This window comes from Mus musculus, chromosome Y (genome assembly GCF_000001635.26).
Source record: "Mus musculus strain C57BL/6J chromosome Y, GRCm38.p6 C57BL/6J".
NCBI classification, from domain to species: domain Eukaryota; kingdom Metazoa; phylum Chordata; class Mammalia; order Rodentia; family Muridae; genus Mus; species Mus musculus.
Genome location: NC_000087.7, coordinates 7,624,574 through 7,648,813, shown reverse-complemented (window position 1 = coordinate 7,648,813; position 24,240 = coordinate 7,624,574). Strand labels below are relative to the sequence as shown.

Genomic DNA, 24,240 nt, shown 5'->3' with positions numbered 1-24,240 from the left:
CCAATCTATAAGCATGGGAGGTCTTTCCATCTTCTGAGATTTTCAATTTCTTTCTTCAGAGACTTGAAGTTCTTGTCACACAGATCTTTCACTTGCTTGGTGTGAGTAAAAGAAAGGTATTTTCTACTTTAAGTAAATGTTAATAAGATTTTAAATTTTGATTTACATTTGTTGTGGAAATACAGAAGTTTTGCACAAATTTTTAGAAATGTACTTTATGGTTTATTATGTTTAACAGTATGGAAAAGGATCAGTTATATATACAGGCAATTTGTATATTTTAATTGAATTATGCTATACACTAAATTTTAACTGAGTCAATATAGGAAAAAAATTAGACCTTCTATTCGGTAGAACAGAATAAAACCCTACTTTGAAATACAATTAATTTTCTAAAAAAGATTATCTATCTATCTATCATCTTTCTATCTATTTTTTATCTATCTATCTATCTATTTATCTGTCTGTAAACTTTAATTTTGAAAATCTAAAACATGAAATAAAACTTCTCTGATAATCTCTTAGGAAAAAAAATCTGTAATTACTTCCCATTTGATGATGTTTTACTGCTATTTTTCTTTTTATATTATGAAAAGAACAATTTAATTTTTTTTGAGCGTTCTTTTCCTATTTGTATAAATTTGACTGCTTTCATTACTTTACTTTACAGGGACATAATCAACAACAAATTATATGAGCAGTATAAAAATATGTTTCAGAAGTTGTATGTGGGTGTACAGAAATTCAATAAAGAACAAGTAAATACAGTGGTTGGTATAATAAATGACTTTATAATTAACCTCGTATACCTATGTATCAAGTAGGAATGGAGAAACCAGCCTTGTGTTTGACATATGAAACTAAATTAAGTCTCATTATCTAACTATCCTTGGTTCTGTTTTAGTCCTACTGAATTGTAAATCAGAGAGGTATGGTTACATACTGTACCAATGAAAACCACTAAGAATTTTAATGGAGACGAGATCATAAATTTCCAAGAGGCAGACATTTGCTGAGAGATGAAGAGAGGATTACCAGTTTTTACAATATGTCAGCCTCAGGTATAGTTGAAAGATAGACAAGATTACTTACTGTTGTCATCTGGACTCTGTCGTTTATTTTAGAAAACCAACTCAAACTAGCAAATTAGTTTTTACAATCCTAAACTTAGTCCCTATTTTGTAAAAAAAAAAAAAAAAAAAAAAAAAAAAAAAAAAAAAAGTGTATGGAAACAACTTTCCTAACAACCCTGGCAAAATATTCCTGTGGAAGAATATCACCAAACTATTTTAGATCATCTCCCCATTAATATAACAATCACTGTAGTCATCAAATGGTTTCCAAGTAAGATCTGAGGCACTTACCATATTAACCATTTTTTTTTTAATTTGGTTGGTTAATTGTTTGGGGGGTATTCAATTTGAAATCAACAGGAGATCATTTCCTGCCTGCGAAAAACGTGGAGGTTGCTGCCATTATGAGTCAGTTCAGGAAAGAGATAGGGACTACAGATAAAAATTAAATAAATACTCCAAATGAAGGCAATTTTTAAACCTTTCATAGCATGGCAAAAAACACTGTAGTCAATTACAGACCAAAAGCTAGAACCTCTTTGTAGTGGGGGCCTTGGGATTACCAGCCTAGTCTCAGTATACTAACTTACTTGGAAATTATCATAAAAAAATACACTGAATATTTTGTCTTTAGATCTCTAAAAACCTCAGAAATACTTATCAAAATAACAGACTACAATAAATTCAACAGAATAAGTTTCATTTTATTTCAACAAAAATTTAGGCTTTTTATAATATTAAATATTTGTTATGAGTAATTCTAGCTCATTTGGTCAAAAATATATGTGTTTTGAGGAAAATAATTCTAAAAACATAAAATTTATGTTTTGTAGTATTATGTATAACATTGGCAAATTAGATAAGACATGCTCATTCATTTTAAACTCATAAATCTACTCCTAGTTTCTGAATCTTTTAAAAATCAGAAACCACCCTAGGCAAGATCTTAAACTACTGTTCTCCTGTATGCCATGATATTTTTAGCAGATATTTAAATGTATTAACTGATCTACTAGTGAGTAGAAATTTGAAAGACCAGAATCTCTGTTACATTTTACATAATGACTATTCAATATAAACTATGACTACAATTAGAAAAATACCGAAATCGTAAAGTCAAATCCTCACCTCTTTTATCAGTCATAGAAAATCTTTTAATAGCTATGGTACTGTAATCTGTAATCCCAGCAATGGGCAGTTGAATTTAGGAGTTTCAAGGCCTTTGACTGTCCATAGCTACATAGTGTGTATGAGTTCAGCATGAGTAATGTAAGACTGTCTCAAATAAACTGTCCTCTACAAATTAAACAGAAATATAATGTTAGTATAAAGATATAAAAATAGTAAATATTTCTGTCACTTCAGTAGGAAAATGTTGTCCAGAAATACAAAAATAAATGTACAATTGGAAATTTTTTACTATATTTTTGAAGTGAAAACTATTGAAATCTCGATATCCATAGAATTCCCTGTTTAGAATATTATCCTGACAGCATATAGCCTAGAACTGGTAAGAAGCAAGGCTTGGAGAATTCCAGGAGTTGCCTTGCCCAGACTTTAGAGATGGCAGCAAATAACTGTAAGTATCATCTCTTATTTTAGACTGAGGCAGTGCAATTGATGATGGCATGTTCCAATATAATAATAGAAAAACAAACAAACAAAACAAACAAACAAACAAACAAACAAACAAAAAAACTATTTTTTCTGCTTCAGATCTTGGCAGGGCCATTCTAGCCCCATCGTTTGACAAAAGCACAACACACCTCAGAAAACTGTTTTGATGGCATCAACAATTGTCAGACTTAAAATCTATCAATGTGCTTCAAACTTCTCTCATCGTCTGGGGTTATACATGGTGGTATTTATGAGACCTCAAATTGATCCCTAGGATTAGGAGCATAGTGTGTAGAGTTGGGCGTGGATATATAGACTGGAGAGATAAAATGGGAAGCATGGTGATACTTGGATTGCCTGTGCCACATACCTTTGCAGTTGTGGTAATAGATTCAGTGCAGATTGCCAATACCTTCTAGGAGCACTACCCTAGCACACAGTACAGTGCTTTCTTTTCTTTTTCAGGGCTTTTGCCTGTGTCAGGGAATGAAGCTTGGATACTACTGAGTGGTGTGTGGAAGATAAAAATCATTGGATCGGTTCAAAGCTATGGGAGCTGCCAGTTAATAGGCTAAGCTTCAGACTACATCCTTCCAATGGATAAATAGGGTCCAGTCTAGATGAATTTCTGGATCCACAGGATACATGAATAGCATGCAGTATTCTAGAGTACTATCCAGCTTAATGATACTTCTGTTGCTCTTGTGTCTTTCCCTCTTCTGTATCCCCCAAGTTCATTCTGCTTTCTTGGCGTGACTCACAAATGAGCCTTTGTGTATTAACCTGTGGTATATGAGAGGAGTTGTCTGAATAGAGATGAAATATTGAGTCATGGCAAACACAACTGTGGAAATGGAAACCATCCAGGGGCAAATGTTGTAAAATTAACATAGTCTGTGAACGAAAAATGCTTTTGCTTTCAGAAGGAGAGTGAATGGAGTTTTTCACTAAGCTGGAAGGGGGCTAATAAAGACCTTTTTTTAACTGGAGAATTTAGTAAGAATTAACCAAAACCCAGGTGCAATTATTCTTACAGGAGTGAACTGGATAGATGGGTAGAGTTTGGCTAGTATAAGATACTTGATTTAATGACGTTTGAGATCCTTTTTCAAAATTATGATCAATAAATTCTGCCCTCTGTGACATTTCTACTATATTTGTTTGAAAGATGAATAAACTAGGATACATAGATATAGCTTTATAGTATAGTTCTTGAACTTTCATGATGTGACAATTAAATCTGTATGATCAGGACATATTCTAGAGCTCTGCATTAGGCACACATAATCTATAGCTCCTGGGGACATACACGCAAATGAACAAACATGACTTTATACTGTTTCTTGTTTTCAGAATGGAATACATTTTATAGATAATCTAAAAGCAATAGGTTCAGTTTCTATGTTCTTAGAGACAGAACCTTAAAGACCCTAAAAACTCTAAAAAAGAAAAAAGAAAAAGAAGAGAAAAGAAAATAAACTTGAAGCTTTAAATAAACAACAAAATCCCTAAACAAACAAACAAACAAACAAACAAAAAAACATAAAATTTTTGAAAAAAGAAAACTAAAAGAACCTAAAACCCTAAAGAAAAACAAACAAAAAAATCAACAAAAAATATAGATCTCTACAAAGACCCAAAAACCATAAAATCATTACCACAAACAAACAAACAAGACAAGAACAACAACAACCACACTAAGCCTTAAAAAAAAATCTTGTCAAATACACTGAGAATAACCCTAAAATCATTTAAAAACCGTAAAAAAAAAATGTAAAATAGTAATGCAAAACCTAAAACCCTAAAAAACCCTAAAATTATTAAACAAACACTAAATGACCCAAAAAAGATATTTTTTAAATTCTTAATAAACATTTTTAAAACCCTAAAATTCTACAAATAAGAAAACACAAGAACTCTAAAAAGACCCTAAAAAAATTATAAAACCCTAAAAAAAATCCAAAAACTCTACAAGTCTAGATCCCTAATGAGACAATAAAAAACAATTAAAAAAAAAAAAGAAAATGAAAAAGTACAAAACAACTACCCCAACAACTACAAATTCTACTGCCTTAAAAAATCGCCAAAAACACTGGAAATGAAAATCATTTTACAAACCTTATTAAAAGAAAAATGCTTAAAATGCTTAAAACAATTTTTAAAAATTCCTTAATTAAATTAAAAAACAAAACAAAACAAAACTAAAAAATAAAGAAAAACCCTAAAATTCTAAAACAATCTCAACAACAGTAAAAAGACCCAAAAGAACTATAAAACCCTAAAAAAAGTTCCTTTAAAAAGTTCTAAAAACACATCAAAACTGAAACTCAAAAAAAAACCTTGAAAACCCGCTTAAAAAAGCAAAACAAAACAAAACAAACAAACAAACAAACAAACAACAACAAAAAACCTACAATACCCTGAAACCCTAACTAAAATCCTGAGACTATAAAAACAATCCTACCCCCCCCAAAATACCTACAAAACCCTGAAACAATAACTAAAATCCTAAGATATAAAAATAATCCTAAACCCATAAAAAAAAGCAAACACACACACAAGAAAACAAAATACCCTTACAAAATCCTAAAACCCTATAAAACACTAAAAGTATAAAAAGAAACAAAAAGAAAACAAAACAAAACAGGAAGAACAAAAACACACACAAAAAATACAATTATCCTAAAATTATTTATAAACCCTAAAAAGCCCTAAAACCCTGAAATACCTTAAATTTCTAGGAGAAATCAAGATCCAAATAAAATAAATAAATAAATAAATAAATAAATAAATAAATAAATAAATAAATAAATAAATAAATAAATAAATAAATAAACCTCAACCCTACCCAAAACAAACAAAGAAACAAACAAACAAACAAAAAACTTGTAAGGACAAATTTAAAACCATTAAAACCCTAAAACTCTAAATAACCCAAAGAGCTTTACCCTCCCGCCCCCCCCCAAAAAAAAAAAAAAACCTGGAAACAGTAAAATACTAAAAAACCAGAAAAAAAGCCTAAAATATTAGAAAAAGTAAATCAAAAAAAAATCTAGAATCTTTAAACAAATACTGAAATAGTCCTAAAATCCAAAAAAAAAAAAAAAAGAAAAACAAAAAAAAAAAAAAGAAAAAGAAAAAGAGTCGAAAAATTAAATTCTGAAAACACACCTATCAGCTAGGCAGTCATTCAACTTACAGAGTTTAGCCTGCTTCTGAGTGCTGGTATTAAAGTGGAATAAAACTATACTTGACTCCTTTTTGTTTGTATAGTTGTTTTCTAAAAGATTTTTTTTCTCTTTGGGTGAGTGTATGTGTGTGATGTGTGTGTGTGTGTGTGTGTGTGTGTGTGTGTGTGTGTCTGTGTGTGTCTGTGTGTGTTGTCCAAAGAGGTCATCAGATCGTCTAGAACTAGAATTGCAGGTGGTTGTGAACAACCATGTGGGTGTTAGAAATTGAACCCTGGTCCTGTGCAAAAGCAATCAGTGGGCCTAAGCAGTGAGCTATCTCCTCAGTCCTTTCTGCTTGCTCTAATCTCTACTTCACTATTCATCTTGCCCAAATATGTCTTTAACTCCTACTTCTTCTGTCTGTTTTTATGTGATGAATTCTCCTTTGCTTTTCTCTTGTTTCTCCAATTACTTCAGCAAGATTCTGCATTTTCTTTTGTTTTGGAAGATTCTCATGGAATTCTAAATCCAGACTTTAGGGCAGTTATTTAAAATTCTTGTTGGTGGTTCTGACAATGGTTTCCTCATTTTTGTTTTTAATTAGGTGTTTTTTCATTTACATTTCCAATACTATCCCTAAATTCCCCCCATACCCACCTCAACCCCCACCACCACATCTTGTCCCTGGCATACCCCTGAACTAAGGCATATAAAGTTTGCAAGACTGATGGGGCTCTCTTTCCAATGATGACCAACTAGTCCATCTTCTGATACAACTGCAGCTAGAAACATGAGCTCTGATATGCTGCTAGAAAAATGAGCTCTGGGGGGTTTCTTTAGTTCATATTGTTGTTCCACTTATGGGATTGCAGACCCCTTTAGCTCCTTGGGTACCTTCTCTACCTCCTCCATTTCTGTCCCTGTGATTCATCCAATAGCTGACTGTGAGCATCCACTTCTGTGTTTGCTAGGCCATGGCATAGCCTCACAAGAGACAACTAAATCTGGGTCCTTCCAGCAAAATGTTGCCAGTATATGCAATGGTGTCAGTGTTTGGAGGCTGATTATGGGATGGATCCCTAGGAATGGCAGTCTCTACATGGTCCATCCTTTTGTCTCAGCTCCAAAGGTTGTCCCTGTAACTCCTTCCATGGGTGTTTTGTTCCCAATTCTAAGAAGGGGCACAGTGTCAGCATTTTGGTCTTCAATCTCCTTAAGTTTCATATGTTTTGAAGATTATATCTTGTATCTTGGGTATTCTAAGTGTCTGGGCTAATACCCACTTATGTCACCACTAGGGTACTGGTTATTCTCCTCTGCTTCTCATTTGGTCACAGTGATTTTCATTTTGATCTCATTTGTCTAATATGCCAGCATGCCCTGCCTATCGACTGTGGTACAATAGATGTTTAACTTTAATAACTATTGGATAGTGTTTTGATTTTTCTGCGTTTGCCTGATTGAATAAAGGGGATTATTCCTCCAGCCCATAGTGACAGGCATGCTTTAGAGAAGTCAGGACTAGTGGTCCTCAATCTTCAAAATGTTGTGAATCTTTAATATACAGCTCCACAACAATGTTATTTCATTGAAACTTCATAAATATAATTTTACTATAGTCATGAATTGTAAAGTATATATCTTATAAACAAGATATATGATATGTGACACTTGTGAAAGGGTTGTTTTAACACTCAGAGGAGTCTCATTCCATGGTTTGAAAAGCACTAATTTGGACACAATGGGGCTACTGCTGCCAATGTAGACTGTTTATCCAGTGTTGCTGATCAGAAGTCTCCGTACTTTGAAGGCAATGGGTTTTCCCAGAACAGGCTTCTTCTGAGTCCCCAAACTTATGTCAAAACCTTTTCACCTTGGTGATGATCACTGATGTATCAAATGACCATACTTAGTAAATTAGAGTAATACAGTTTTCTTTTCCACAATAGAAAGTGGGGATTCTAAAAATATGTCTACTAGCTAAAAGCAGTGATGGTGCTCTTCCTAGGGTTCCTTACATAGTGTCCTTATTGGATGTTCCTCTCTGATCTATACTCACCATCTATGCTGCTTCCTCTCATGAACAGCACACATGATAACATTTAACCCATCGGATCTTCAGTCAGCAGAAATATAGTAATTGTATTTCGCATATGGCCCAGTTGCTCATGATTCTGAGGCATAATCATACATTTATATATTAATCATATTGCCATACAATTTGGCAATAATCATATTGCCAAACAAAATGACACTAATTGTCTAGTATATAATGAAGCATATTTTGTATGACTCTTTTCAGGAGTCTGCATATTCAATGATGAACACACCATCAGCAAATGAAAGAATTCTTGTGAGATGATGTCATCACAGTGGGATCCAATGGGCTAGAAAGAGAAAAGAGGGAACCAAACTCCCTTTCATAATTAAACCTTTTCTAAACAGCATTATTAAATTATTTTTATATGTAGGTCATATCCCTCCTGACCGATTCAATTTCTTCCAAATATATTCACACCTGGGGATTAATCTTCAGAAAATTATTTTGGGGAAAGACATAGGATTATTTCAACATCTATAGTAGTGTGGGGCCATTATTCTCCCTACGTCATGTACACTTAAGATCTTTAGATACCTCCTTCCTTGTGATAGCCTAGCAGCTCACTGAGTTACATGTGCATTTGATGATAAATGATACACAAACATTGAAGCACCTTACCATATGCTGTCACCCATATCATGTTCAACATAGCAAGAACCACACGTGAGTTGAAAAATACAAATACATTTTATAGTGGCTTGAAAATAAATTCCCCAAATTAATCAAAATATTATTTGGACTCTGTTACTTTATACCAGTGTTTTTTAAGTGTACAAGTCGCAGGCCTTTTCTGTGAACCTTTGCACAGGTTTATAGTGTCCTTTTACCATCTTCATCGACCCCAATATCCTCCATTGCTATCAGATCTCCCCCCCTGCTGCTGCGCTTACTCTTCCAAAATACCTCCTATTTTTTAATGTCCCTTATTAAATTTATATTTTCAAATTGTTATTTTGAGTTATACTTGTCTAACCTAATATATAGTATTTTACCGTTCCATCCAGTTTTTTGAAAAAAAAAAAAAAGCCCTGCACTAATACACATAGATGAGAAATATATTAATATCTCTCTCTCTCTCTCTCTCTCTCTCTCTCTCTCTCTCTCTCTATTCTCTCTCTCTCTCTCTTTCTGTCTCTCATTTTTAAGGCATTCATACAGTATTTGACATCTAAAATCACTCCATAGCATGTATGTTTCATACAGTGAGGCAATCAATATTGACGATATGGATATGTAGAGGTCCTTCTTAGTTTTTTTTTTTTTTTTTTTTTTTTTTTTTGTGAACTTAGATCAACCTGGGAAGATAGAATCTCAGATAAAGATCCTCCATCACATTGGCCTGTGGCCACACCTTAAGGAATGATTTTTTTTTTGATGACTGTTTTTGAAGGATTTGGCTCTCTATGGATAGTGTCATATCCTATGAAGAGGATGTACAGGGTGTGGTGGGGACCGTGGAATGTACTGAAAAGGATTTTTTTTTTGAAGAACTGAAGATCTATGTGGTATGAACAATTAAAGTGTCCTCTAATTTGTAAGTAAATTTTATACTTACCTGTGTCCAGTATTCTGTCTACACATATTTCAAAAGTAAAATTACCTCATCTATTTCATCCTGTTGTACTGAATTTAATCTATGAAATTCCTTATAATCAGAATTGCTGGTAAATTTTAAAAACCTTTAAAATATGACTGGGAGATATCAGGTTTTTTTTTTTAATTTTATCACAACTTTGTAAGCATGCCCAAGATCTATGTTGTCCTCTTACTTTCCAAAGAATCCATAATTCATGATTGCCATTGCTTTCAATACATGTCATTTAACCCTGTCAAATTCCTGCTTTTTTTGCATAAAAATAGTCCTCCTCTAACTGTGGGTTTTCATAAAGTGAAAATTGGTGTGCTATCCAGTGTGCTGCCTCAAAGAGTCTGGCAATATTTATGATAAGAAGCACAGCTTAATGATAACCAAGGAAAAGGTTGGAACATGAAAAATAACCACCATGGGTGTTGTCAAGTCAGAAATCGAAGACTTTCTCTGAACGAAAATAAAAACAAAAATGAAACAAAACAAAACACAAACCAAACAAATAAAAATCCAACAACCAAACAATAAAAACAATGCTAGGGTGAAATTCTTTGGCAGAATATTACTCAGATCATCAGGCCTTTCAGTTGGGATTTCATTTATTATTTTTAGCAGGCCATATGAAAAGGTAAAGTCGAGATGCTGAAAGTTTGTGAGTGTAACTAGGGAAGGAACCAGCCTGAGAGGGGTTCTATGATGTAAGTTGAACTAGTGTGATGTCATAGAGCACTGGCTGGAGATTGCGCATCTATTCCACTTGGAGGCGCTAGAATCCATTGAAGGTGAGTTCACTATCTTCACAGTGGTATGTCAAAGCTAGGTCATTTTTTCCCACAGGCTTTTGGTGCCTGGTCTGTATCAGGAGAAAGAATCTTGACGACTAGGATATTTTTCTATGGGTAAGTACATTTATGAAGTAATTGGGACCCTCATAGCTACAGAAAGCTAAAAATTTTCTCTACTACAGTGAGTTACTGTACATTCTACTTTCCCCATGTTTATTAGCTAGGGAGATGAATGGTCTAGGTTAGTTTATGTCCTGAATTTATTATCCTTGCTAACAATATCTAGATCACAATTCCACTAAAATGCCAAAGCTCCTCTTTGTCCATGTGCACGTTAGAAGATATTAGTTCTAAATGGCTGATATTGCCTTGACTTGTTGAGTTGTTCTTGAGTTCAGTGATGCAATGGCTTCATCAAATAATTCTGAAGCTGGGTCAGGAGAAACAATAAAGAAGGACAGTGGTGTGCTGTGTCCCTGGGAAGATATTTGTGAATGCAGGCACTTAGCTCAGAGCTTACACGTACAAGAGATTCATGGTGACCCACCTGGCCTTTTTTTTTTTTTCTCTCTCTTCTTCTTGATCATTGGGGGTAATAGTCATAGCACCACCTAAATTGACATAGAAATTCAAGGAGAGGATCCTCATCAGAGGCAGATTAAATCAGGGCTGAAGAAATAAATGTTGATCTGAGTATGTTATTCTGAGCTCTAGTGTTAATTACACTATTTTTTATTTCCTTGTTTCCCTAGTTTCTTTGTTTCTTTGTCTGTTTGTTTGTTTGCTTGCTTGGTTAATTTTGTTTGAGTTTCTATATGTTTAGATTTGGCTGTCAGGAAACTCACTGTGTAGACCAGACTAGCCTTTATCTCACTAAGGTCTGCCTTGCTCTGCCTCTTGATTACTATGACTAAAGTTATGGGTGGGTCACCACCACTTCCTATTAACTTCTCCATTTGATTGTTTGTTTTGTTATTTTTTGTTTGTATTTCTGTTTTGTTTGTCTTTCGTTTGATTTTCGTTTGTTTTCTTTTACTTGTTGTTGTTGTTGTTGTTGAGACAGGGTTCCTCTCTATAGCACTGGCTGCACTGGAACTCACTTTGTAGACCAGGCTGGTCTCTAATTTAGAAATCTGCCTGTCCTTGCCTTCTGAGTTCTGGGATTAAATGTGTGTACCACCATGGCTGACTTATTAACTTCTTATTTTTATAAAATTAATTTTAGGAGCTCAAAACTGTTTAGCCTAGTCTTCTTCACCTGCTCAGAAGTTCTCTTAGAGAAGAGTCTTGGTCCAGCATTCACTCCCAACCCATAACCATTGCCCATCAGGAACTCATATATATGACAGAGGCAACAGCATTGTGTCTGGTTTAAATGGGCAAGATCTTCAGTCCCAGGCAATGGGCAAGTATGATATTTGAAGAGAATGGAAGCCACAAGACAGTGTGATCTACCACAAAAGGTCTACAGCCAGGTAGAAGACAATACCTCTGAAGAGTCTGAGCATGACATCACTCAAGAAGAAGAATAGGGGGAAGCCTTCTTCCCAGGCACTGGGGAATATTGTTGGCTGCAGAATTTCTCACGGGTGGAAGGAAGGTAATGAGCCTGTCACCCATTGGAAGGCCATCATTCTAGGTCAACTGCAAACAAACCCTTCTCTTTATTTGGTGAAGTATGACGGAATTGACAGTGTCTACGGACAGGAGCTCCACAGCGATGAGAGGATTTTAAATCTTAAGGTCTTGCCTCACAATGTAGTTTTTCCTCAGGTGAGGGATGTCCAACTCTCCAGCGCCCTGGTTGGCAGAGAGGTACAACACAAATTTGAGGGGAAAGATGGCTCTGAGGACAACTGGAGTGGGATGGTGCTATCCCAGGTGCCATTCTTACAGGACTATTTTTACATTTCCTACAAGAAGGATCTGGTCCTCTACGTCTATCAGCTCCTGGATGACTACAAGGAAGGTAACCTCCACATCATTCCAGAGACCCCTCTGGCTAAGGCGAGATCAGGTGATGACAATGACTTCTTAATAGGTTCCTGGGTGCAGTACACCAGAGATGATGGATCCAAAAAGTTTGGAAAGGTTGTTTACAAAGCTCTAGCCAATCCTACTGTGTACTTTATCAAATTTCTTGGTGACCTACATATCTATGTCTATACTCTGGTGTCAAATATCACTTAAATTAAAAAAAAATCACAAAGTACAGAAATGTAAACTTATAGGATTGAAAAAAAATGTTTGTTTTCCTGTGTTGGGTACTGTCTTAGTCAGGGTTTCTATTCCTGCACAAACATCATGACCAAGAAGCAAGTTGGGGAGGAAAGGGTTTATTTGGCTTACACTTCCATACTGCTGTTCATCACCAAGGAAGTCAGGACTGGAACTCAAGCAGGTCAGAAAGCAGGAGCCGATGCAGAAGCCATGGAGGGATGTTCTTTACTGGCTTACCTCTCCTGGCTTGCTCAGCCTGCTCTCTTATAGAACCCAAGACTACCAGCCCAGAGATGGTCCCACCCACAAGGGGCCTTTCCCCCTTGATCACTAATTGAGAAAATGCCTTACAGTTGGATCTCATGGAGGCATTTCCTCAACTGAAGCTTCTTTCTCTATGATAACTCCAGCTGTGTCAAGTTGACACAAAACTAGCCAGTACAATTGACCTCTTGTCAACTTGACACACGAAAACATCACTAGTAAGCCTCAACCCTTACAATCTTATTCATCCCCAAGATCTAAGTAACTTTAAAAGTCCCACAGTCTTTACATATTCTTAAAATTTCAATCTCTTTAAAATATCCATCTCTTTTAAAATCCAAAGTCTTTTTACAATTAAAAGTCTCTTAACTGTGGGCTCCACTAAAACAGTTTCTTCCTTCAGGAGGGAAAATATCAGGGCACAGTCACAATCAAAAGCAAAAGTCAATCTCCAACCGTCCAATGTCTGGGATCCAACTCACGATCTTCTGGGCTCCTCCACGGGCTTGGGTCACTTTGCCAGCCATGCACTTTGTAGCACATGCGTCATCCTCTAGTCTCCAGATGCCTGTACTCCACTGCTGCTGCTGCTCTTGGTGGTCATCTCATGGTACTGGCATCTCCAAAACACTGCATGACCCCTTCAGTCCTGGGCCTTCAATTGCAACTGAGGCTGCACCTTCACCAATGGCCTTCCATGGCCTCTCACAGTGCTGAGCCTCAGCTTCTTTGTGGGACCCCTTCATGCCTTCAAAACCAGTACCACCTGGGTGACCCTTACATATTACCAAGTCCAGCCACAGCACAATGTACAACTTTGGCTATATCTGGAACACAGCCACTGTGCTCTCAGAAAACACTTCCCAGAAGATGTCACCTCAATGATGCTGGTCTCTTCTTAATCACCGCTAATTTCTTAGCTCCAGCTAACCAGCATCAATAGTCCCAGTAATGCAAAGTTTTTGCTTTAGTAGTTCTGGTATCTTGTTAATCACAGCTGATTCTTCAGCCCCAGCTAACCACAACTACAGAATCTTCACAATCAAAACAGCAATGGCCCTGAAAAGAGTCTTTAATTTTCCCTCTGAAATTTCACAAGCCATGCCTCCATCTTCTGCACTGTTCTCAACATTATCTTCCAAGCTCCTACACAACATCCCACAGAGCTCTTAACAACGAATGAATCTTCAAGACCAAAGTTCCAAAGTCCTTCCACAGACCTCCCCAAAACAGGGTCAGGTTGTCACAGGAATACCCCACTCCTGGTACCAATTTGTCTTAGTCAGGGTTTCTATTCCTGCACAAACATCATGACCAAGAAGCAAGTTGGGGAGGAAAGGGTTTATTTGGCTTACACTTCCATACTGCTGTTCATCACCAAGGAAGTCAGGACTGGAACTCAAGCAGGTCAGAAAGCAGGAGCCGATGCAGAAGCCATGGAGGGATGTTCTTTACTGGCTTACCTCTCCTGGCTTGCTCAGCCTGCTCTCTTATAGAACCCAAGACTACCAGCCCAGAGATGGTCCCACCCACAAGGGGCCTTTCCCCCTTGATCACTAATTGAGAAAATGCCTTACAGTTGGATCTCATGGAGGCATTTCCTCAACTGAAGCTTCTTTCTCTATGATAACTCCAGCTGTGTCAAGTTGACACAAAACTAGCCAGTACAATTGACCTCTTGTCAACTTGACACACGAAAACATCACTAGTAAGCCTCAACCCTTACAATCTTATTCATCCCCAAGATCTAAGTAACTTTAAAAGTCCCACAGTCTTTACATATTCTTAAAATTTCAATCTCTTTAAAATATCCATCTCTTTTAAAATCCAAAGTCTTTTTACAATTAAAAGTCTCTTAACTGTGGGCTCCACTAAAACAGTTTCTTCCTTCAGGAGGGAAAATATCAGGGCACAGTCACAATCAAAAGCAAAAGTCAATCTCCAACCGTCCAATGTCTGGGATCCAACTCACGATCTTCTGGGCTCCTCCACGGGCTTGGGTCACTTTGCCAGCCATGCACTTTGTAGCACATGCGTCATCCTCTAGTCTCCAGATGCCTGTACTCCACTGCTGCTGCTGCTCTTGGTGGTCATCTCATGGTACTGGCATCTCCAAAACACTGCATGACCCCTTCAGTCCTGGGCCTTCAATTGCAACTGAGGCTGCACCTTCACCAATGGCCTTCCATGGCCTCTCACAGTGCTGAGCCTCAGCTTCTTTGTGGGACCCCTTCATGCCTTCAAAACCAGTACCACCTGGGTGACCCTTACATATTACCAAGTCCAGCCACAGCACAATGTACAACTTTGGCTATATCTGGAACACAGCCACTGTGCTCTCAGAAAACACTTCCCAGAAGATGTCACCTCAATGATGCTGGTCTCTTCTTAATCACCGCTAATTTCTTAGCTCCAGCTAACCAGCATCAATAGTCCCAGTAATGCAAAGTTTTTGCTTTAGTAGTTCTGGTATCTTGTTAATCACAGCTGATTCTTCAGCCCCAGCTAACCACAACTACAGAATCTTCACAATCAAAACAGCAATGGCCCTGAAAAGAGTCTTTAATTTTCCCTCTGAAATTTCACAAGCCATGCCTCCATCTTCTGCACTGTTCTCAACATTATCTTCCAAGCTCCTACACAACATCCCACAGAGCTCTTAACAACGAATGAATCTTCAAGACCAAAGTTCCAAAGTCCTTCCACAGACCTCCCCAAAACAGGGTCAGGTTGTCACAGGAATACCCCACTCCTGGTACCAATTTGTCTTAGTCAGGGTTTCTATTCCTGCACAAACATCATGACCAAGAAGCAAGTTGGGGAGGAAAGGGTTTATTTGGCTTACACTTCCATACTGCTGCTCATCACCAAGGAAGTCAGGACTGGAACTCAAGCAGGTCAGAAAGCAGGAGCCGATGCAGAAGCCATGGAGGGATGTTCTTTACTGGCTTACCTCTCCTGGCTTGCTCAGCCTGCTCTCTTATAGAACCCAAGACTACCAGCCCAGAGATGGTCCCACCCACAAGGGGCCTTTCCCCCTTGATCACTAATTGAGAAAATGCCTTACAGTTGGATCTCATGGAGGCATTTCCTCAACTGAAGCTTCTTTCTCTATGATAACTCCAGCTGTGTCAAGTTGACACAAAACTAGCCAGTACAGGTACCTATGGGTCTTTGACAACCTCAGTATCTTGGTCAATAAAATTTGTTTTGTTCTAAAAATTAATACGTGTGACATGACATGCTTTTAGTGAACACATTGATGGAAGAGATGGACTATGGTGGAAAGAACATCAAAGCAAGATGAAAGTTGCAACTCAGGCTGTGAACAGTGCATACATCTAATATCACACAGGCTAAAATGGACAGGACTTAGATTCTGTGGTCTGCATAGGGAGCAAGGAATTGGAGATATGACTTAGAGGAGCAGGGATGGCAGCAAAAGATGGATTTTTAGGAAGAAGGGGAGAAAGACAGGACATAGATAGAATCTCTGGAATGAAGTCTGAGGGAGAAACAACAATTTGGGGGAAAGAGTGATAGACAAAAGGAATGTGGCCTTGTTACACAAAGTGCAACCCAGAAAACTGATCCAAAGAGACTCAGAAATCAGACAAAATCAGGTTTCATTTGAATAATGAAACCAAATGAAACTTGTCTCTCATTTTAAGATTTATTATCTTTATTTATATGGGTGGGTAGTAGCTTGAGAGTATAGGTGACCACAGAGACATGAGTTGTCAGATCCCATGGAGCTGGCATTAAAGCTGATTGTTAACCATTGGATATGAATTCAAGAAAACAAATCCAGTTTTTTTGCGGTACAAAAGTGCTCTTGACAACATGGTCATCTCTCTATTCCCATTAAGATATCTTTTTTAAGAAATCCAATATTAACATGCAGAAAAGAGACCAGGAAGAAGTTAAGAAAGATTAAATTGATGGTGACCTTAAAAACAATAAAGGACACACAAAGGAGTAGAGGACACTGAATTCTAAGATGAAGTTCTCAAAATGTGTAGCAGGAGAACCAGGAAGAATAGAAATTTTCTGCAAATAGTTAAAATTGGGCATATCCACATTAGGTTCTTTGGTTTCTTCACAAATAGCCAGCCGATCAGGTCAAAGAGTAATTTAAAAGAGAAAATGAGAATACTGTGAGATAATATATGGTGGGGCATGGATCCTGAGTGCTTTCCCTGAACACTCTTTGCCTGGGATGAATCCTGTGATCTTTTGGAGGTCTCTGTTGAGTGCCCCAGATGACCATCAAAAAGCTCCCACACTGGCCTGTTCCCCTGGCTCTCCTTCAAACATCTGACTCCCAACATACCTATGTACCATTTCAGCCTTTCTATTCCCTGGAAATTCCAGTCTTAAATTTATATGTGACCTCATTCTCATAAAACAGTGAAGGTGTACTCAATGCATATGTGCTGACCTTTTTTCTATGCCAGTTCTCATGGGTTTCAAACTCTATGAAGTTGCCCAATATGTTGGTCACTACTCCCGAGTAGCCCCTGTGCTTCATGGGGGTCTTACTGGGTCCCATATGCACTCTGAGTGTTTCTTTTGTTTGTTTGTTTTTTTGGTTTTGTTGTTGTTTTAGTTTTGTTTTTGTATTGTTTGTTTGGGTTTTTGTTTTTTTTGTTTTTTTTTGTATTGTTTTTTTGTTTTTGCTTTTAGTCAGGCTTGTCATGAACTCAATCATTTGAGTTCTTTCTCTAGAATAAGTTTGAATGCCAAATGACTTGAAAATACTCTCTATTGTTGATTAATTTTGATATCTGGGAGAGTTTCTGTGCTAGCTGGATGTCTTAATTAGGGTTTCAATGCTGTGAAAAATCACTATGACTAAGGCAACTCATTAGAAACATTTCATTAGGGCTTTTCAACATTTCATTGCAGTTTCAGAGGTTCAGGCCACTATCATCAAGGAAGTGAACATGCAAGTGTCTGGGCATATGTGATGGTGGTGAGGAAGCTTAGAGTCTTCTGCATGCAGGGATGGTGTCTTCCACACTGAGCAGAGCTTTAAAGCCTTACAGTGATATGCTTCCTCCAAAAAGGCCACACCTACTCCTACAAGGCCATACCTCCTCAGAGGCTAACTACATTCAGAGTGCCATAATGGTTTCATAGCAACTTGACAAGGTCTAGAGTCCTGAAAGAGGAGGAGCCTCAGTTGAGAAAATGCCTCATTAAGATCAAGCTGTTAGGAATTTTCTTAATTGGTGGGAGAGGACCCAGTTCATTGTGGGTGGTGACACCCTTGTGGTGATAGTCTTGTGCTCCTTATGAAAGCAAGACTTAAGGAGCATGTCCATAAGCATCACCACTCCATGGCCTATGCATGAGCTTCTGGCTCCAGGAACACGTGTTGTTTCAGTTTCTTTCCAAACTACTTTGATGATGAACAGCAGTGTGGAATATAAGCTGAATAAAACTTTTGCTATGGAATTAGGTCTTTGGACATGGTAGGTCCTTACAACAATAGAAATTTTAAGTAAGACAATTTCTTAGAGAAACAAAATATCTAATAGTACCACTGTCACTTATCCTATAAGGACAAATAATGTGTAGATATTTTATTTTAATTTAAAGGTAACATATTCTCATGTATATAATGACATGTAATTGTTCTAGTTTGCTTCTTTCTCACACTGAAGAATACTAACATCAAAAATAACTTGGGAATATAAGGGTTATTAGGTTACATGTTACAGACTATTACCAAGGAAGGCAAAACAGGAACTTGAAGCATTACCAGGAAAGAGTGCTTATTCCTCGACCCTATCTTAGTCATTGTTTTATTGCTGTGAAGAGACATCATGGATAAAGCAACTATTATGAAACAAAGCATTAACTGGAGACTTGATTACAGTTTCAGAAGTTTAGTCAAACATCAAGTCAGTGAACGCAGCACTGGAGCAATAGAGAACTATTGATCCTTAGACAGAGACAGATATTCTGCCATTACATTGGTTTCTTGAAAACTCAAAGACCACCCTTATTGACACAACCACTTCCTCCAATGAAGCCACATCTTCTCTCATTCCTTCTAATCCTTAAACACACTGCCAATCCTGGTGACTAAATATCCATATATATGAATCTATAGGGGACATTCTTATTCAAACCACCAAAAATCATGTGGCTTGATCAAATATTTTATTTTAAATATAGAGTAAAAGCTTCCCTTTTATAAATGACTACTGATGAGCTTACCCACAGTGGTCTACCCTCACACATCGACCATCAAGGAAGAAAATGTCCCATAGACTTACCCAAAAACCAAGTGAATAGAGACAATTTTTCAATTGTTCTCTCTCCTAAGGTGACGCTAGATTGTCAAGTTGGAGATAAATATAATCCCAGCACATTAAGGTTTATTCTACTCAATAACCCACACAAACATTACTCATCACAATCTCCTCCTTCTGTCTAGTTATAGACCCACTTCCCTCCATGGCAGAAGTGAAGGGTAAGTACCTCCACCACCAAGGATACTCAATAATAGGTTACAAGTAGTGAATATGTCTTATAGCCTCACAACACCTACATTCTAATGTGTGTTACACTTTCTGGGAGACACCCCAATCTTTCCAACTTCCTGCCAACTCAGCTTTGACCAGAAAAATTCTCATCAAGAAATCCAATGACTTTTAATTGATTTCTTTCTCCTGAGGAAATGGAGTGTTACCCCTTCATGGATGTATTGGTGTCTGATTCATAAGTAATAAAACCCACTACTATTAGCAGCTAAATCACAGGATCTATGACAAATAACAACTCACATGAGAAGCATCACATTTGGTTAAGCCTTTTCAGAAGTTTTATTGGAGTTTTATTTATATACTAAATAAATCCATTGATTTATTTATTTTTAAGTGTGTAATTTAATGATTCTAAACACATTTCACCACTGTCATTTTTCACTCATTTTCTGGTACTTCATATGATATTGAATTCTAGTAAAATACAATAGTGAATTCAGAAGAAAGACCAGTGGTGTGGGTAGCAGCAAAGTTCTTGAGTCTCAAAGACAACAGATACCGTGGCTGAATATTCCATCTACAACAACTAGGTAACATTGGGTCTACACTTAGCATGCCGTTTCTAGAAAAAAAAAAATAAAGAAGTAAGCCATGTTTCCTCCGAACCTGACATGTTACTATCACAAATGAAAGAAGGATCCATGATCACATGAATATGAAAGGGGCATGAAGCAGCACAACTGTTCAACTTATTGGCAGCTAGTCCGCATTAACACAAGAAGGGACCAAAGACAATAAACAGCTTTCAAGACATGTCCAAATGACCACGTTCATTTACAAGTTTCTTACCCATTCCATGAACATCTATTGATTGATTAACTCATTGATTAAAGCCCTCAGGTTCCAATCACTTTTCAGAGTGCATATTGTACTACCTATGAACGTTGTACTGTGGACCAAACCTTCATCAAAGACGCATGACTGACATTTCAAAACAATTTAACCACAGAATTATTTATTTGACCCAAAGTGATAGGATCCATCTATCTCTTCAAGGATATCTCTGTTTTGTTCAAAAAGACCAAAAATGCAATGCAAGTTCAGGATCTTGATCCCCTATCCATGCATCTTAAACCCATAGGGGCTAGCCAGAATGTAAGGTCAGAAGTCTAAACTTCACCTATACTACAACTAACTCTGAAGATATCTAGCATTTTCCAGTTCCTTTCTGGTAATTACCCACACCAAGTCTGCATTAAGGAATATGGTCTAGTGTGAGATAGTGCCAGCAGTTAATTGCAAAATCCCACTATGAGTTGAGTTGTATGTAAACTGAGACATCTGTAATATAAATACACATGCAGATTCACAAATACTCACAGAAAGAGGCAAGAAGTAGAGGAGCTGAATCTTAGAAATCCTCAAGGATGAGAATGAAAATCTTGTAAGGCACAGAGGTAAGAGAGAAACTGTGTCTTTCTGCACAAAATCAGGCCATTCTGTCTTCCATCACTGAAAGGGAAGGTTCACTATCCCTTATCGCTATCTGATAAGGTATAGACAGTTGATGAAGGATGAATAGTCAGTTTTCATCAAAGGTATTGACTTTGAAGGTGATAGATTGTTCATGCTCTACAGGAAGCCAGATGTCCAAGAGTTTATGGGAAACACAAATGATTTGAATGGGTTGTAACAAAGGGGAGAAGACGAGATATGAAGTTGGCAGGAGGAGTTAGGTGGGAATGGGCCAGTTTTTGTTCTGGGAGGAGTTACTAAAAGAATTGGAAAGTAAATTCCATCAAAATATAGTGTATGAAATTCTTAAGGAATTAAGGAAAGTAGTTCTTAATATACCATGTCTGTACTGAACACACACAGACCACTTGTATTGCCATCTTCTAAATAACAACTTCTTATACAGCAGTTTCATTACATTGAGGGCAAAAGTATTCCAGAGGTTATTTAAAATAAAGAAGAATCTGGGGAGATGGCCCAGGGGTAAAGCCAAGTGTTTGGTCAAACATTCACCTACAACACCATTGCTTAGGAATTGGAGTGGCAGAGACAGAAGGATGACTGTGGCTTCCTGAATGTCAGCCTCACTCCTAGCTCAGCAAGAAACCCTGTCACAAGGGGAAAATTAGGGAGTGAAGTTGCAGAAAACAGTATACCCTTCCCTATCCTCTGCACTTACCTGTATATTTCTGTATGCATACACACATCAATATGATTACTGTATAAAAGAGGTTACTTTGCATACATTATAGGCAAAAGCAATGTTGTTTTAACCTTAGAGACCTGAAGACCTTTATATAATTAGGGTCCTGGAGAAACTCTCCAGATATAGAGGATTGATATATCTTCTTCCTGTGCAAAGGAAACCTCAGTTAAGTGTGTGTGTCAGTGACTTTAAACACCTTTCTTCCTCTAGATTCCTATTTATACCACAGAATGTTCTGTAAATAATGAAAATATGAAAATAAGACTTTTTCAGGGTGTTGCCTTCTTTTAAAATCATATTTATAAAATTTTACTAAATTGATGGGAAATCTTCAGCTCCAAGGAACAATGGATTTAATCTTTTTGACTTCTATTTTATCCCATTATGAATAGGAATTAATTGTACATCAACATTTTCCACGATTTGAACTAAATCAAGAATAAGGGATATGTTTCCATAAAAATAAATAATGCCAATATGGTTAATCAAGTAGAAATGTGTGTGTGTGGGGGGGGTGGGGTTAGGATGCCTTTGGATTATTTGAGAATGATGGCTGATGAGAAATATGTTATGCAAATAACCCTAACCTGTGAGAAATGAAAAGTAATGATATAAACTATACTACCAAGTGTCATGGCCACTTATTAGTTGATTTCATTTTTTTTTCATTCCTTTATTCGTTTGAATATTTGTGGGCCACAGATGATCACACGTTCAAATGTGTTAGTTTTCCAGGTGATGGGCTGTTTAGAATGAATTAGGAGTTGTTTTATTATTAAAGGAGATTTGTCACAGAGCCTTGAAATATCAAAAACCCATCAGGCTCTCTCTCTCTCTCTCTCTCTCTCTCTCTCTCTCTCTCTCTCTCTCTCTCTCTCTCTCTCTTCTTTCTCTCACTCTCTCTCACTCTCTCTCTCACTCTCTCTCTCTCTCTCCCTCTTTCATTACTCTCTGCCATCTCCATCATAAGTTGTTCGTTCTCAACTACTGCTCTACATGTTTTGCCTCTGTGTTGCCATGATGTCTACCATGATATCCTGGACTTGCCCTATGGAACTGTGAGACCACAATTAAATGTTTCCTCTTATAAGTTGGTTTGGTCATGATGTCTCTCACAGCAATAGAACAGTAACCAAGACATACATACTCCTGTTTATTTTTTGAAACATTCTTTATTTCTTTCATTAAAGTTACCTTTTGTCCATTGAACAGTTTTAAGAATAAAGTTAATGGGCCCAAATAAATAGTGCCAATAGGTGTGGCACTCTCAGGAGGTGTGAAATAGTTTCATGAGGTGTGACATTGGTGGAGTAGTTGGGAAACTGAAGGAGATGTGTCTTTGTTGAGTTGGTGTGATCTTGTTGGAAGAAATGTAACAATGTGGTGGTAGGCTTGGAGGTCTGCTGTCCTTAAGAAATCCCCAGTTTGACACAGTCTCCATCTGCTTCCTGTATATCAAGACCTAAAACTCATCTCCTTCTCCAGCACTGTGTCTGTCTGAAGGCTACCATGTTTCCAGCCATGATAATAATGGAGTAAACCACTGAAAAGAAGTTACAAAGTGTTCAAGATTTACTATGAACCTGGTGACACTTCATGGCAATAAAACCCATACTAATACTCACATAAACACTCAAAAACACATTTGATCTTTTGTGGGAACAGACTTTAAGGCCCCCTGCCTACTGCCTGGAAGCTATTCATTTCCAAGCAGCTATCAGATGAAGATGTAGAACTCTCAGCTCCAAATGAACCATGCCTGACTGGATCCTGCCATATTCTTACCTTGATGATAATGGACTGAAATTCTGAACCTGTAAGCCAGCCCCAATTAAATGGTTTTCTAATAAAACATGCATTGGTAAGTGTGTCTGTTTACAGCAATAAAATCCTAACACACACATGTACATATACATCTAGATATACTGAGTCACAGACACACAAACATGGAAACATTCACACACACACACACACACACACACATACACACACACACACACACACACATTCATTTACAGGGACTTTAGATTCAGCCAGTACCCATGCAATTTCATTGAGGTGTCGAATACATATGTTTGTCGAACATGACTATTGCTCTTTCTTTTAGGAGTTATGTGGACAAAATCTGTACACTCATTTCATTCCTCTTCAACATCAGAAATCTCAATTTAAAGAAAGTGAGATAATGAGAAGTAGTTTTAGATACCTCTTTTTTTTTCCTGTGAGTAGCTTCCACTTCAAGTCACCAAGAAAAAATAAACATAACAGGAAAGAAATTCATATCCAAATGCCCTTTACGAGCTCATAATACATTCTCCATTATGAATATAAACTTTTATTTAGAATTCCCAAGGAAATGAGACTTTTGAAAAATCCTTACTTTCAGATAGGCTTTGGTATTTCATTTCCCTGCAAAGGAACACCAATGTAAAAAGACAGAATCTAGATTGCTTTGTGCACAAGTTGAATCAGAAACATTTGATAATGTGCATACAGGGACTCACCACATTTTTACAAATATATATTGGGTGTGATAGGAGACATCTGGAGAACAATAAGACCCTCTTTAGCATTAAACATTCCTGAAGTCAAGTAATAATCTCTAACAACATCAATAACAACAACAACAAAAACAACAACAAGAATAGATGTTCATTAGGAAGAACTTTTTTTTAATAACTTTCCATTAGCCACAGAAAGAGGG

The 24,240-nt window shown here is 37.0% G+C and overlaps 1 protein-coding gene across 1 annotated transcript; it reads left to right on the top strand.

Annotated features, from left to right (window-relative positions):
• The first annotated feature begins 11,840 nt into the window (after positions 1–11,840).
• Gm20826 (predicted gene, 20826) lies at positions 11,841–12,598 on the top strand. Its single transcript, NM_001101623.1, has one exon. It carries the CDS (start codon positions 11,841–11,843, stop codon positions 12,522–12,524), a length of 684 nt encoding a protein of 227 aa, NP_001095093.1. The 3' UTR covers positions 12,525–12,598.
• The last annotated feature ends 11,642 nt before the right edge of the window (positions 12,599–24,240 follow it).